The sequence below is a fragment of the Carcharodon carcharias genome, chromosome 18 (genome assembly GCF_017639515.1).
Source record: "Carcharodon carcharias isolate sCarCar2 chromosome 18, sCarCar2.pri, whole genome shotgun sequence".
NCBI classification, from domain to species: domain Eukaryota; kingdom Metazoa; phylum Chordata; class Chondrichthyes; order Lamniformes; family Lamnidae; genus Carcharodon; species Carcharodon carcharias.
The window spans coordinates 13,696,283-13,709,743 of record NC_054484.1 but is presented as its reverse complement, the minus strand read 5'-3'; the positions used below and the strand labels follow the sequence as shown (position 1 = coordinate 13,709,743).

The following is a 13,461-nucleotide window of genomic DNA, read 5'->3' as shown; positions in this document are numbered from 1 at the left end:
AAAATAATAATAATGAAAATTAATGGGAATAAATAAAAAGATAAATAAATAAATAAAAATGAATAAGAAAGTGGGGGGGGGGTGTCAAAAAGGGGGTGAGGATGGAGGAGAGAGTTCATGATCTGAAGTTGTTGAACTCAATATTCAGTGTGGAAGGCTGTAAAGTGCCTAATCGGAAGATGAGGTGCTGTTCCTCCAGTTTGTGTTGAGCTTCACTGGAACATTGCAGCAGGCCAAGGACGGACATGTGGGCAAGAGAGCAGGGTGGAGTGTTGAAATGGCAAGTGACAGGGAGGTCTGGGTAATGCTTTCGGACAGACCGCAGGTGTTCTGCAAAGCGGTCACCCAGTCTGCGTTTGGTCTCTCCAATGTAGAGGAAACCGCATTGGAAGCAGCGAATGCAGTAGACTAAATTGAGGGAAATGCTAGTGAAATGCTGCTTCACTTGAAAGGAGTGTTTGGGCTCTTGGATGATGAGGAGGGAGGAGGTAAAGGGGTGGATGTTGCACCTTCTGCGAATGCTTGGGAAGGCGTGGGAGGGAGTTGATGGAGGGGGGCGGGGTGATGGAGGAGTGGACCAGGGTGTCCCGGAGGGAATGGTCCCTGTGGAATGCCGACAGGGGTTTGAAGGGAAGATGTGTTTGGTGGTGGCATTATGCTGGAATTGGCGGAAATGGCGGAGGAACAGCACCTCATCTTCCGATTAGGCACTTTACAGCCTTCCAGACTTAACATTGAGCTCAACAACTTCAGACCATGAACCCTCTCTCTTTCCCCATCCCTTTTTGATTCCATTTTTGTCTTATTCATTTTTATTTTAAAATTTCTATTTATTTATTCCCACTTATTTTCATTATTATTATTTTTTAAATTTATTTCCATCTTTATTCATTGTTTTACCCCCCAGCTTTTAGCCTTTACAATCTTTTTTCCCATCAACATACCCTCGCCCCACCCCACCCCCAATAGGACCATCAGTCACTTTCCAGAGTGCTTACCCCGATATGGCCATTATCACATCCTGCTTTCCGCTCTTAATGTCACCTTTAGCAGCTCCTTTAGCCAGTATTACCACTATTAACAACCCTTTGACCTTTTGTTAATGACATGTTTTGCAATCTCTCCTTTGCCTCCACTTATCTCTGGCCTTCTATCCAGCTTCATCTGTTCCACCTCCTTAAACAGTCTATATTTCACCACATTTCTATTTCCCTTCAGCTCTGAAGAAGAGTCATACGGACTCGAAACGTTAACTCTGTCTTTCTCTCCACAGATGCTGTCAAGCCTGCTGAGTTCCTCCAGCATTTTGTTTCAGATTTCCAGCATCCGCAGTATTTTGCCTTTATCTTGGTAGAAAAGTTGGAGTTGCTCTGGGAACAGGGAAGGCTCAGGGAAGATATAACAGGAGTGTTCAAAATTACAAAGGGTTTTGACAGGGTAAATGAGCAAGGGGCAGTAACAAGAGGACACAGGTAATCAACAGAGGAGATGAGATTCCATTTTTAATGCAGCAAGTTATCATGATTAAGAATGCACTGTCTTAAAAAGAAAATGGAAGCAGATTCAATGGAAACTTCCAAAGAGGAATTCAATAAGGGCTTGAAAAGGAAATGTTTGCAGGGATGTGGGAAAGAATGAGTGAATGGGGCTAATTGGATATCACTTTCAAAGAGCTGGCATGGGTATGATACAAACTCATTCTCCCCCTTCAAGGTGGGTCATGTTGAAAGAGATTATTAACAATAGTAACATTATTATGTCAGATTTATCCCAAAAATAATAGACATCTGATTACTGACCATTTTTTATTCCAAGTATTATATATTAGAGATCATAGCATGTAAAAGGTGTGTGTATAGATATATTATTATATGCCTATATTAGAGGGTGATGGTAAAGCGGTGGTAATATCACTAGACTAGTAACCTCGAGGTCTAGATTTATGCTCTGGAGACATGGGTTCAAATCCCACCTTAGCAGCTGGTGGAATTTAAATTCAGTTAAGGAATCTGGAATTATAAAGCTACTCTCAGTAATGGTAACCATGACAGTTATCGCAGATTGTTATAAAAAGCCATCTGGTTCACTAATGCCCTTTTGAGAAGGAAACCTGTCATACTTATTTGGTCTGGCTTACATGTGACTCCAGGCCCACAGCAATGTGATTGTCTCTTAACTGCCCCTCTGACGTGGCCTAGCAAGGGCAATTAGGGAAGGGCAACAAATGCTGGCCTAGCCAGCAACTACCAAATCCCATGAAAGAATATAATATAGATAATGCTGGCTCTCTTTGATCGTCTCGACCGGTTTTGATCGGTGGGGGGGGGGGGGGTCAGAAACGAATTTCCCAATGTATCAGCCTTTTTGTTTCTCCACGTTTGCCTCTTGCGGAGGTGATGGTGGTGGGGCCGGGGGGGGAGGGGGAGGTGGGGGGCACCGGTGGTGGGGGAATAGAGGAAGGAAGTCTGCAGTTATAATGCTTCACTCATCAGAAGGTGTAGGAAAGGCTTCAGTAACCAGTTATGTCTTTTCCTGTCTGTCAACTGCATTAGTGAGTGCAACATCCACCAACATTGTAAGTTCTACAAGATCATATCTTTCCACAACAATAGGTGGAGGAGAAGCTCAATGGGCTCAGCACTGGGGCTCCCAGTATTAGTTTCAGCACGGAGGGCCAGTCATACCTGATGCGTACTTGCAGATGAAGTTGTGCTTCATGTTACACCTGTCATCATTCCACTGGTACAGGTAGCGGCCACCAAGCCCAGGCTGAGCTGTCAGCTGGTGGTACATCACCACACATGCCTCACTACCACAGGAAGGCTCGTCTGTATACCAGTTCCTAGCATGGCAGAAAGTAACAAAAACACAGTTAAATCTGCAAGCATTTTTGGGTTTTAGCTCTGCCCGGCGCTCTTGTCTGAAACAGTGGCCTCAGCTCCAGTGCCCCCAGCTCACCAAGAAGGAGGCCACCAGAGCCAAGTCATTCAGGAGGGAAGTCAGGAAGTACTCTGTCATTGACCAGGAAATGAACTGGACCAGCCAGATGAACACTGTGGCTGCAAGAGCAGGTCAGAGGCTGGGAATCCTGCAGACCGTAACTCACCTCCTGACTCCCTGTCAAGAGTGTGCTGGAATACTCCCCACTTGCCACATACTCAGTGTGGAACTTGCTCCAACAAAAAGCAATAGATGGTAGTTCGATTAACAGATTTAAATGTGACATTGATTTTGTTGGATAATAGTATTAAGTAATATGGACTCAAGGCAGGTGGTTGGAGTTAAGATACAGATCAGACATGATCTCACTGAATGATGGAAAGGGCTCAGGGAGTTGAATGCTCCTATGACATTCCTATTCTTCAAGCAAGGCTCATTCGCTTTTTCACCAGAGTGATGTTGTGACTAAAAGACAGTAACATTCATGTCACAGCAGTGCCAGACAACTAAGGAATCTAACCATCTCCCCTTGACATTCAACAGTATTACCATCGCTGAATTGCCCACTATCAACATTCTGGGGGTTACAATTGACCAGAAACTGAACTGGACTAGCCATAAATACTGTGGCTACAAGAGCAGATCAGAGGCTGGGAATCCTGCAACAAGTAACTCACCTCCTGAATTCCCAAAGCCTGTCCACCATCTACAAGGCACAAGTCAGAGTGTGATAGAATGCTCCCCACTTGCCTGGATGAGTGCAGCTCCCACAACACTAAAGAAGATTGATACCATCCAGGACAAAGCTGTCCACTTAACTGGCACCCCATCCACCACATTCACTCCCTCCATCCCTGACGAACAGCAGCAGTGTGTGTACCATCTACAAGATGCACTGCAGGAACTCACCAAGGCTCCTTAGACAACACCTTCCAAACCCACGACCACTACCATCTAGAAGGACAAGGGCAGCAGATAGATGGGAATGCCACCACCTGGAATTTCCCTTCCAAGCCCCACTCACCATCCTGACTTGGAAATCTATCACCGTTCCTTCACTGTCGCTGAGTCAAAATCCTGGAACTCCCTCCCTAACAGCGCTGTGGGTGTACCTACACCACATGGACTGCAGCGGTTCAAGAAGGTGACTCACCACCACCTTCTCAAGGGTGATTAGGGATGGGCAATAAAAATGCTGGCCCAGCCAGGGACACCCACAATCTGTGAAAGAATTAAAAAGCATCACAAGTTCCACATTCTCACCAATTTTTGGTTCAAGAAGTTTCTTGTGAATTCCCTATTGGATTTATGAGGACAGATTGTATAGACCAGACCTTCTAAGTTTGGAAGATTGTTTGAAGTGTTTAAAATGATCAAACGAGTTAACAGAGAAGCTATTTCCTCTGGTGAAGGAGTCCAGAGCAATGGAGCTGAGCCTGATCTTAACATTTTGTTTAAACCCATATTCAGCACAGAGCAACACCATTGGCTATTAAAAAAAAATCATAAAGTAAAATCCATAAAATCACCAGGAGCCCCTAATTGCCTCTTAAGGAGACTGCTCTTGGTGTGAAAGGGCTAATTATATAAAGATGATCAATAAGTGGTGCATACACTTATTAAGGACCTTTGGCGCTCAGTGTAGAGTGCTGACATATCTGCTCTTCACCACCAGAGGACACTGTCTGCGCACTTATTGCTGGTATCACTGCAGCAGCTCAGTCATGAGGCCTCTAGAGGTGGCAACATCAGACCCAGCACTAGGGTTACCAACTCTGGGGTGGGCATGTCCCTGGCGGTGTCATCACATGACCACCTGCCTCCAAGCAGGCACGTCCATTCCTGTGATGCCCACACCAATCAGAAATCGAATAGGCTCTTTGTTATCCAATCGGATGAGTCTTGACTTCTATCAATCAGTATTGAAACCCGCATCTTACATTTCTTACTAATAAATAAAAAACAAGAGCATTGAAAGATTTTATTTTTAAAAGGACTGTTTTTGTGTTAACGGCCCCATGACTTTCTCCTGGGTTTGCCCACAGCAGTGCCTGGAGGTTAGTTTTTCATGTCCAGAGACTTCAGGGCAATCCTGGTTGGGAAATGCAGGCACCAACCTTCTCTCCCCAAGGTCAGCCAATTCATTCCTCAACGCCACACGTTATCCTGGCAATTCAGTGACAATGTCCCCCACCCCCCCCCCCCCACCCCCCCTCGCCCCTTGATGTTATTCCATCTTTAGCCAGTTGTGGGGTGGTTTGATTGAGCTGGGACCCCAATTCCCCATCAGCAAACATTATCCCAGCAGAACCTTACACCAGCTGTTTCTTGGCACCTGTGACTCTGTCACTGGCTGAACATAAAGGGAGGACCTGGCCCAAAGGCACAGATTTCACAGGATCCCAACTACACAACAAAATGCCAGCTGTTTGAAACCATGAAGGGATTTGTGACAGTCAATGAGGAGAAATGGTTCCCACTGGCAGGAGGGTCGGTAACTAGAGGGCACAGGTTTGGGATAGTTGGCTAAAGAACCAGAGGGGGAGACTAGGAGACTTTTTTAAAAAAAAACACAGCAAGTTGTCATGATCTGGAATGCGCTGCCTGAATTCTGGTGGAAACAGGGGATTGAATACATAACTGAAATGGTAAAATTGGTAGGGCTGTGGGAATAAAGCAGACAAGTGAGACTAATTGGAAAGCTCTTCGAAGAGCTGGCCCAAGCACGATGGGCAGAATGGCCTCCTCCAGTGCTGTATGGTTCTGCAATTAAAGTATCTTTTTCAGGCATCGACTGAGCAGCAATAGAAGGATGCAAAAAGGCACAATGGGGGTGAGACATCCCAAGCGCAGTGAAGCAGGGCTGCCTTTACCTGAACTTTGCTGCACTTCCATCGGTCCACCTGTAGAGGGCGGGGCAGCCACTGAACGTGTTGTGCGACTGTCCCTCGCCGCTCCTCCTCAATCCAATCCAGAAATCTCCATCCGAGAGCCCAGAGCCCGATTTGGTGAGGTCCTGCAGGAGGCTCTCGATCAGCCTTTGCTCGGCGGCTGAGCGGATGCTGACCAGGGTACCGCCGTCCATCTCACAGGCCTGACTCGCCTCCTCGAAGCCAATGCGCCTGCTCAGGTCCTGAAAGTAGGCGATCTTGTAGCAGGGGTACTCTGATCCGCCATAGCACACAGTCTGACCTGCAAGAAAAGACGAGTCCCACCTCACAAGCCTCCTCTCAGTGCAAAGCAAAAAAAACAAAATGCTGTTTCTATGAACTGAGCTCCGGCCTGTAACTCAGGCGGTAGCATTCTCGCCTGCGGGTACGAAAGGGTTTAATCTCCAGAGACTTGAACACAAAATCCAGGCTGTCACTCCCTGTGCAGTACAGACAGAGTGCTGCACTGTCAGTAGCATTAACAACTTCCATTTATATAGCAACTTTGGCATAGTTCACAGTTCCAAGGCTCCACACAGGAGTGTTATCAATTTTACAGCAAGCCACAGAAAAAGGTATTAGGCCAGGGAAAGAGGTGGGTCTTAAGGAAGGTCTTAAAGTAGGAAGGAGAGGCGGAGAGATTTAAGGAGGGTGTTCCTGCTTTGCCTACCAAAGTAGAATGATTAAAATCGAGGATATTCAAGAGAGAATTCAAGAAGTGTGGATAGCTCAGAGGGTGTTGGGTTGGAAGAGGTTAATGAGATAGAGAGCAGCGAGAGAGAGAAAACAAGGATCAGAATTTCAAAATCGACTGGGATTCAGACAGTTGCCGGAGAGAAGGATGGTGTTTGTTGATAAGGAATGGAGTTTGTGACAGCGAGATCAATGATAATGGCTTCCGTCTTCACAATAGACAAGAGAACTTATGAGACACCAAACTGAAACCCCGTCTGATCTATCAGGTGGATGCAAAATATCCCACAGCCACTATTTCAAAGAATAGCAGTGGAGTTCTCCCTCATGTCCTGACCACTATCACTATTATCCATTCATTGCCATGTTGCCATTGTGGGATCTTGCTGTGTGTGAACTGGATGCTGTGTCCCTACATTACAGCGGTGACTACACTTCAAATAATTGTTTATAAAAGTGATTTTGTGGGACATCCTAAGCTTGTAAAAGGTGCTATATAAATGCAGATTCTTTATTTTTGTGATCCTGCCACAATTAATTAGGCTGTGTCTATCTGTGCCAGTATACAGGTGACAGTGCCCATCTCCATTCACAGCTGCCAGTTTCTCCACTATATCTACTTCCTTCAGTTTTGGAGAATGCCAGCCTTTGTTCTGACATGGAGTTAGCTCTCTGGCACATCAAGTAAGCTATAACTACACTTTGTTTTTGCTGGGGGTTAGTGTAGAGAGAGCTTTACTCTGTACCTAAGCCCATGTTGTACCTGCCCTGGGAGTGTTTGATGGGGACAGTGTAGAGGGAGCTTTACTCTGTACCTAAGCCCATGCTGTACCTGCCCTGGGAGTGTTTGATGAAGACAGTGTAGAGGGAGCTTTACTCTGTATCTAACCCCGTGCTGTACCTGTCCTGGGAATGTTTGATGGGGACAGTGTAGAGGGAGCTTTACTCTGTATCTAACCCCGTGCTGTACCTGTCCTGGGAGTGTTTGGTAAGATAGCGTAAAAGGAACTTTGGGTAAGGCAACTCACTTAGCCATAGTCCATGAGAGGCCACTGGCATTTCTTTCTGTTACAGAGAGATTAGTGGTTATATAGGTTGAGGGGTACCACTTAACATCTAGTGTGGGGCAAGGCAAGGAAGCTGCCTTCCATGAAGTACCACAGCTGGCACAGTGATTGAAACCAAGCCACTGGCATCATGCTTTACCTCTCTAGTAGCTAGCCAACTGAGCTAACCCACCCCCACAGAGGGAGCTTCACTATGTATCTAACCCGTGTTGCGCCTGTCCTGGGAATGTTTGAGGGGACAGTATGGAGGAAGCTTTGCGCAGTATATCTTTATGTCCTCAATGGACATCGAGGCATCCGTGTCTGAGTCTAAAAGGCGAGGGACTGCAGATTATTCATGAGCAACCTTAGTCAACCAAGTCCTGTTCTGTCCCATCTTTACCTTCACCCTCTCGATATCGTGTGGTTTCGGGAGAGATCAGCTAACTCAACACAGAGGATTGTACAGCTCAGCGTTAGTATGCAATTACTGGTGCGTTATATTTCATGATCAATTACTTTGTCATGGCAGCTACACTGTCTGACTTAACATGCATTTTCTAAGAGGACTAACCGGATAATGATCAGGAGCAGAAATCTAGGCTGATCATTAGCCTGGGAACGTAACTACTCCTACAACTCTCCCCGCTCTCACACCCTCAGTACCGCATCATCAGCTGAGAAAATTAGATTATTCCAACAGCAACCAGCATTTATATAGCGTTTTTAACATGGGAATGGGCTTCAAGGTGGCTCCACAGGAACAGGACCTAACATGAATGGTTGCTGAGCCAAAGGTCAATATAGATGGAGGAGGGACTAAAAGCTTGGTCAAAGAGTTATCTTTAGGTGGTAGGTGGGTTCTCACTCTGAGTCAGAATGTTGTGTCTCGTATTCTCACTCTGCAGGCCTGGACATGTAATCAAGGCTGAACATTCAGTGCCATACTGAGGGAGTGCTGCACTGTCAAAACTGCTGTCCCTTGAGTGAGATGTTAAAACAGGGGCCCTAGCTGCCCTCTCGGGTGAGTTTTAAAGATCCCACTGCCCTAATTCATTTATTGTCCATCCCTGCTGGCTAAATGAAGGTGGCAGTCCGCACTTCATGCTTGTAATGATTTAATATGGCCGAGTGACTTGCAAAGCCACTTCAGAGGGCAGTTAGGACATCAGGTACAATGGTGTGAGATTGGAGTCACATTTAGGCTGGGACCAGGCGAGGTTGGCAGGATTCAATGCCCAAAGCACTTTAAGAACAATTTTACAAATTCCTGTCCAGACACTAGGATGAAGAGATACCAGCAGCATTGACCAATCTGTCCTCCAGAAAATGTCCAAGGCCTTTTGCAGCAGGAGCAGGGACCTAGGTGGTGACTAAGACTAACTGTTACAGCTCAAGTATTGGCCCCAGTTTAAATCGGCTGACTCAGCACAGAACTGAGCCAGAGATCTTCCCTAGCAATACAGCCCAGCTCTTTACTGTTCCATTACTGGCGAATATGACATGCTATATTTCAGGATGAGTTACTCTGTGTACCGCAGCCAACTTCATAACTACTCTGTCAATGCTCAGAACTAGCCATTAAAGAACTGTAAAGTCAGGAACACTGTGATATAAATGTCAAATTGCTAAAGTACCTTTTACAGTGACTAGATTTTTTAAGTTGCCAGCAGAAAATGAGACCTTTAGATATATCCAAATATGAACTAATGGAACATTACAATCATTTTAAACCTATATTATTTTCCCCACATAAGTCATTGACAGCCGAGGTGTTTTTTTATTCAGCTGAAATATTTGCACATTATTGATTTGTGACAAGCGAATGTACAACTTACAATATACCCTGAACCAAACAGCTACTGTTCTCAATCAGGAGGGGACTACTGAGGATAAACAAGGGACAGAGGGTGTGGATTGTAAAGTCTTTTATATGGTACCATACACCTCACTGATAAAAAATCAACAAAGAAGTGGATGAGAGTGAAAGCAGGAGAAAATGAGAGAAGTGAACCACACACAAAACCATTGACTGTTTTGAGAAGGCGTGGGGTTAGGAAGGGTAAGGTTTGCAGTGCTTAACACACACACACACAAAGACAGCAGGATAATGACACAGATATCGAAGTGGGACACAGAAATACTCCACAGTAAGATAGAGACACACACACAGACACCCCCCAAACACACAGAGGTAGTGTCAGAGAACAGGAATGCACATGCATATTGTAGAATAAAAATGCATATACGCTTACACACCCATGGACACATTCACACACTCACTCACACATACACCCACAGACAGGTAGTGAGAGAAATGTGCATACATATTAGGAGGATAGACAAACACACACACAACACACTGCCTCTCTTACATACATACACCCAGAGAGTGAAAGAAATATACACATTTTTGGGTTGAGACACACACATACCTAAACACACACATACACAGCCCCAGGTGACAAAAAGAAATGCACAAACGTATAGTCGGATACATACATACATTGTCTCACACACAAAGACTTACAGACCCAAATAGGGGCAGAGAGAAATGGAGTGGGATAGACACACCCACACACACACACACATGCACATACACAGACTCACACTCACACACGCATACATGCACAGATAATGGCAGTGAAAAAATGCACACATATTGGTCACATACACACACACACACACACACAATCTCTTATACATACATTGACACATGCACATACAGACACAGTAACAGACAGAAATGCACACATATAATGGGATAGAGAAACACACACTCAGACACTGATGGCAAGAACTGTGGATACACATATCTAGATAGTCATATACACACAAGAGTGACATAGACAGATAGAAATAGGGTTGTTACTCCATGCAAACAGAGATAAGATACACACATATAGATGCATACACACACAAAGAGGGGCAAATGATCAGTTACACATAGCTAGCAATATTCCAAGTACACACCTGTGACTTTCCAATTATCTTGCTGACAGTTGAGTTTCATTGTTCTCAGCAATAACCTCAAAACATTAAAGACAGGACTTACATTCACACCCCAGAATGCCCCAAAGTGCTTCACATTCAATGAAGTACTTTTGAAGCGCAGTCACTGTTGTAATTTTGATCACAACAATAGCAAATTTATGCACTGCAAGATTACTAACAGTAATCCAATAATGGCAAGACAGTCTGCGTTTTACACGACTGAGGGATTAATTTTAGCCAGGGTACTAGTGAGAACTCCCCTTCCCTTTAAAATGCCACGGGATCTTTTGGGGCCTCGGTTTAGCATCTCATCTCAAGGATGGCACCTTCGACAGTCCAGCACTTGCTCAGTACTGAAGTGGGAGTGTCATCTGGATCCTGCGCTCCAGTTTCTGGAGTGGGGCTTGAATCCGTGACCTTCCTGCCCGGCGCCTGTCCACAGCTGACATCTACCCCAGAGTAAGTCACTCTAACCGAAATACAGACAATTTAAAAAGAGACTCAGGCACACGCAGCATTCAACTGGATGCCCAAAAGTCATACACGTTCAAACTGAGTGGGAGAAGGTGGGGGGCGAGAGTTCAGTGGGAAGCCTCTCTGGGGTATTACCCTTTGCTCCACTTTAACCCCCGCAGACTGAAACTCACTCAGACCCCGAGTCTAAGCCTTGTAAATATGCAGCCACATTAACTGGACGACGATAGCACTTGACTCACCGCTCAAAACCCGAGTGCCGGAGCAGCTGCCCAGGATTCCGCTCAGCACCAGCACCAACATCCGACTGGACAGCGCCTGGAGAAGGTGCATCGGGGCACCGAGCCGGAGCGGGGACCGCAAAAAGGGGCGCAATGCAACTCCGGGTAAAAAAAAAGGGGCGCAATGCAACTCCGAGAACTCCGGGTAAAAAAGGGGCGCAATGCAACTCAGAGAACTCCGGGTAAAAAAGGGGCTCAATGTAACTCAGAGAACTCCAGGAAAAAGGGGCGCAATGTAACTCAGAGAACTCCAGGAAAAAAGGGGCTCAATGCAACTCCGAGAACTCCAGGAAAAAAGGGGCTCAATGCAACTCCGAGAACTCCAGGAAAAAAGGGGCGCAATGTAACTCAGAGAACTCCAGGAAAAAGGGGCGCAATGTAACCCAGAGAACTCCAGGAAAAAGGGGCGCAATGTAACTCAGAGAGCTCCAGGAAAAAGGGGTGCAGTGCCACTCCGAGAACTCCAGGAAAAAGGGGCGCAATTAACTCAGAGAACTCCAGGAAAAAGGGGCGAATGTAACTCAGAGAACTCCCACTCCGAGAACTCCAGGAAAAAGGGGCGCAATGTAACTCAGAGAACTCCAGGAAAAAGGGGCGCAATGTAACTCCGAGAACTCCAGGAAAAAAAGGGGCGCAGTGCAACTCCGAGAACTCCAGGAAAAAAGGGGCGCAGTGCAACTCCGAGAACTCCAGGGAAAAAAAAGGGGCGCAGTGCAATTCAATGCAGCAGCGCCAACAGACGCAAAATCGGCGTTCCTTGCAAAGCAAAGAGCGGGTTTCCCGCAACCTGAAAAGGAGGATATGCTTGCAAACAAAGACAAAAGCAACTTCGATTGGCAGCTCAGCAAAACTGCAAAGCGGATTGAGGGTCCGCGCGGATGAGGCACAGGGAGCGGATTCAATGTCGGGAAGCCGCCGCAAGTTGACGTCGATCCCAGGCTTGACTTCAGCCTCCAAACAGGGTTGCTGCCTTTTCTCTCCTCTTCTCCTCTCCCCTCCCCCGCCTTTTCTAGCGCTGTCAGAGGGGCGTGTTGCGGGAACCCAGGGTGGGCTGTGCGCCGAGTCTTTATACTAGAAGACAAGGATCACAGATCGCACATCATCATCCGCCTGTCCACTGCCAGGCCCCCAGCCTGCCGTGGGGCCAGCAGAAGCTGTAGCCGCATTCAGTTTACAAAGGACAAACTTTATTTTTTATATTTTTTTTTGGTTACTTTATTAACTCTTGTTCAAAATCACGAGGCGCTCTGACAGAGTGCTTGGAAACTCTTACCACTGGCGGGAGGGTCAGTGGCCAGAGGAGGCAGGTTTAACATAACTGGCCAAAAACAAAAAGGAATAGGGAAAGGGGAGATATGAGAGTTTGTTTTACACACTGGGTCGTTCTGATCTGCTTGAAAGGCTGGTAGAAACAAATTCCAGGCTAATTCTCAAGAGACAATTGGATAAATGCCTGATATACATTTGAAGAGTTTTTTTTTTAAAAAAAGATAAGGCTATGGGGAAAACAGGAGAGTGGGTCTAATAGTCTTTCAGAGAGCTGGCACAGGCCGATGGGCTGAATGGTCACCCCCTGTGCTGTATCATTCTATGATTACCCCCCCCAATTTTCACTCCTACACTTTTAAGCTGCTTCCTTTTTCATTCCATTGCTTGCCAACTTATCATTTTTCTGCCCAGTGGGTATTTACAAAAGTTTCGGCGGGTTCAGTACTGGGGAGTCATCCACTCTTATGGGATATGAGTGCTCGCTGGCTGGGCCTGAATTTATTGCCCAATTGCCCTTGAGAAGGTGGTGGCGAGCTGCCTTTCTGAGTAGATAAACCTACAATGCTGTTAAGGGGGGGGGGAGTTCTCGGATTTTGCAAACACCTTCCACATCCACGACCGCTACCACCTAGAAGGACAAGGGCAGCAGATAGTTGGAAACGCCACCACCTGGAAGTTCCCCTCCAAGCCACTCACCATCCTGACGTGGAAATATATCCTTCACTGTCACTGGGTCAAAATCCTGGAACTCCCTCCCTAACAGCATTGTGGGTGTACCGACACCACATGGACTGACTGCAGCGGGTTCAAGAAGGCAGCTCATCACCACCTTCT

The 13,461-nt window shown here is 46.2% G+C and overlaps 1 protein-coding gene across 1 annotated transcript in view; it reads right to left on the bottom strand.

Moving 5' to 3' along the window:
* The window catches only part of chodl (chondrolectin), a 31,062-nt gene extending 19,613 nt beyond the window's left edge, over positions 1-11,449 (bottom strand). The window contains exons 1-3 of the mRNA XM_041211838.1: positions 11,320-11,449; positions 5,814-6,132; positions 2,685-2,842 (exon numbers count right to left, since the gene is read on the bottom strand). Coding sequence (XP_041067772.1) covers positions 2,685-2,842; positions 5,814-6,132; positions 11,320-11,410 — 568 coding nt within the window. The 5' untranslated portion in view covers positions 11,411-11,449. The remainder of the gene's footprint in view (positions 1-2,684; positions 2,843-5,813; positions 6,133-11,319) is intronic.
* Positions 11,450-13,461: the final 2,012 nt, after the last annotated feature.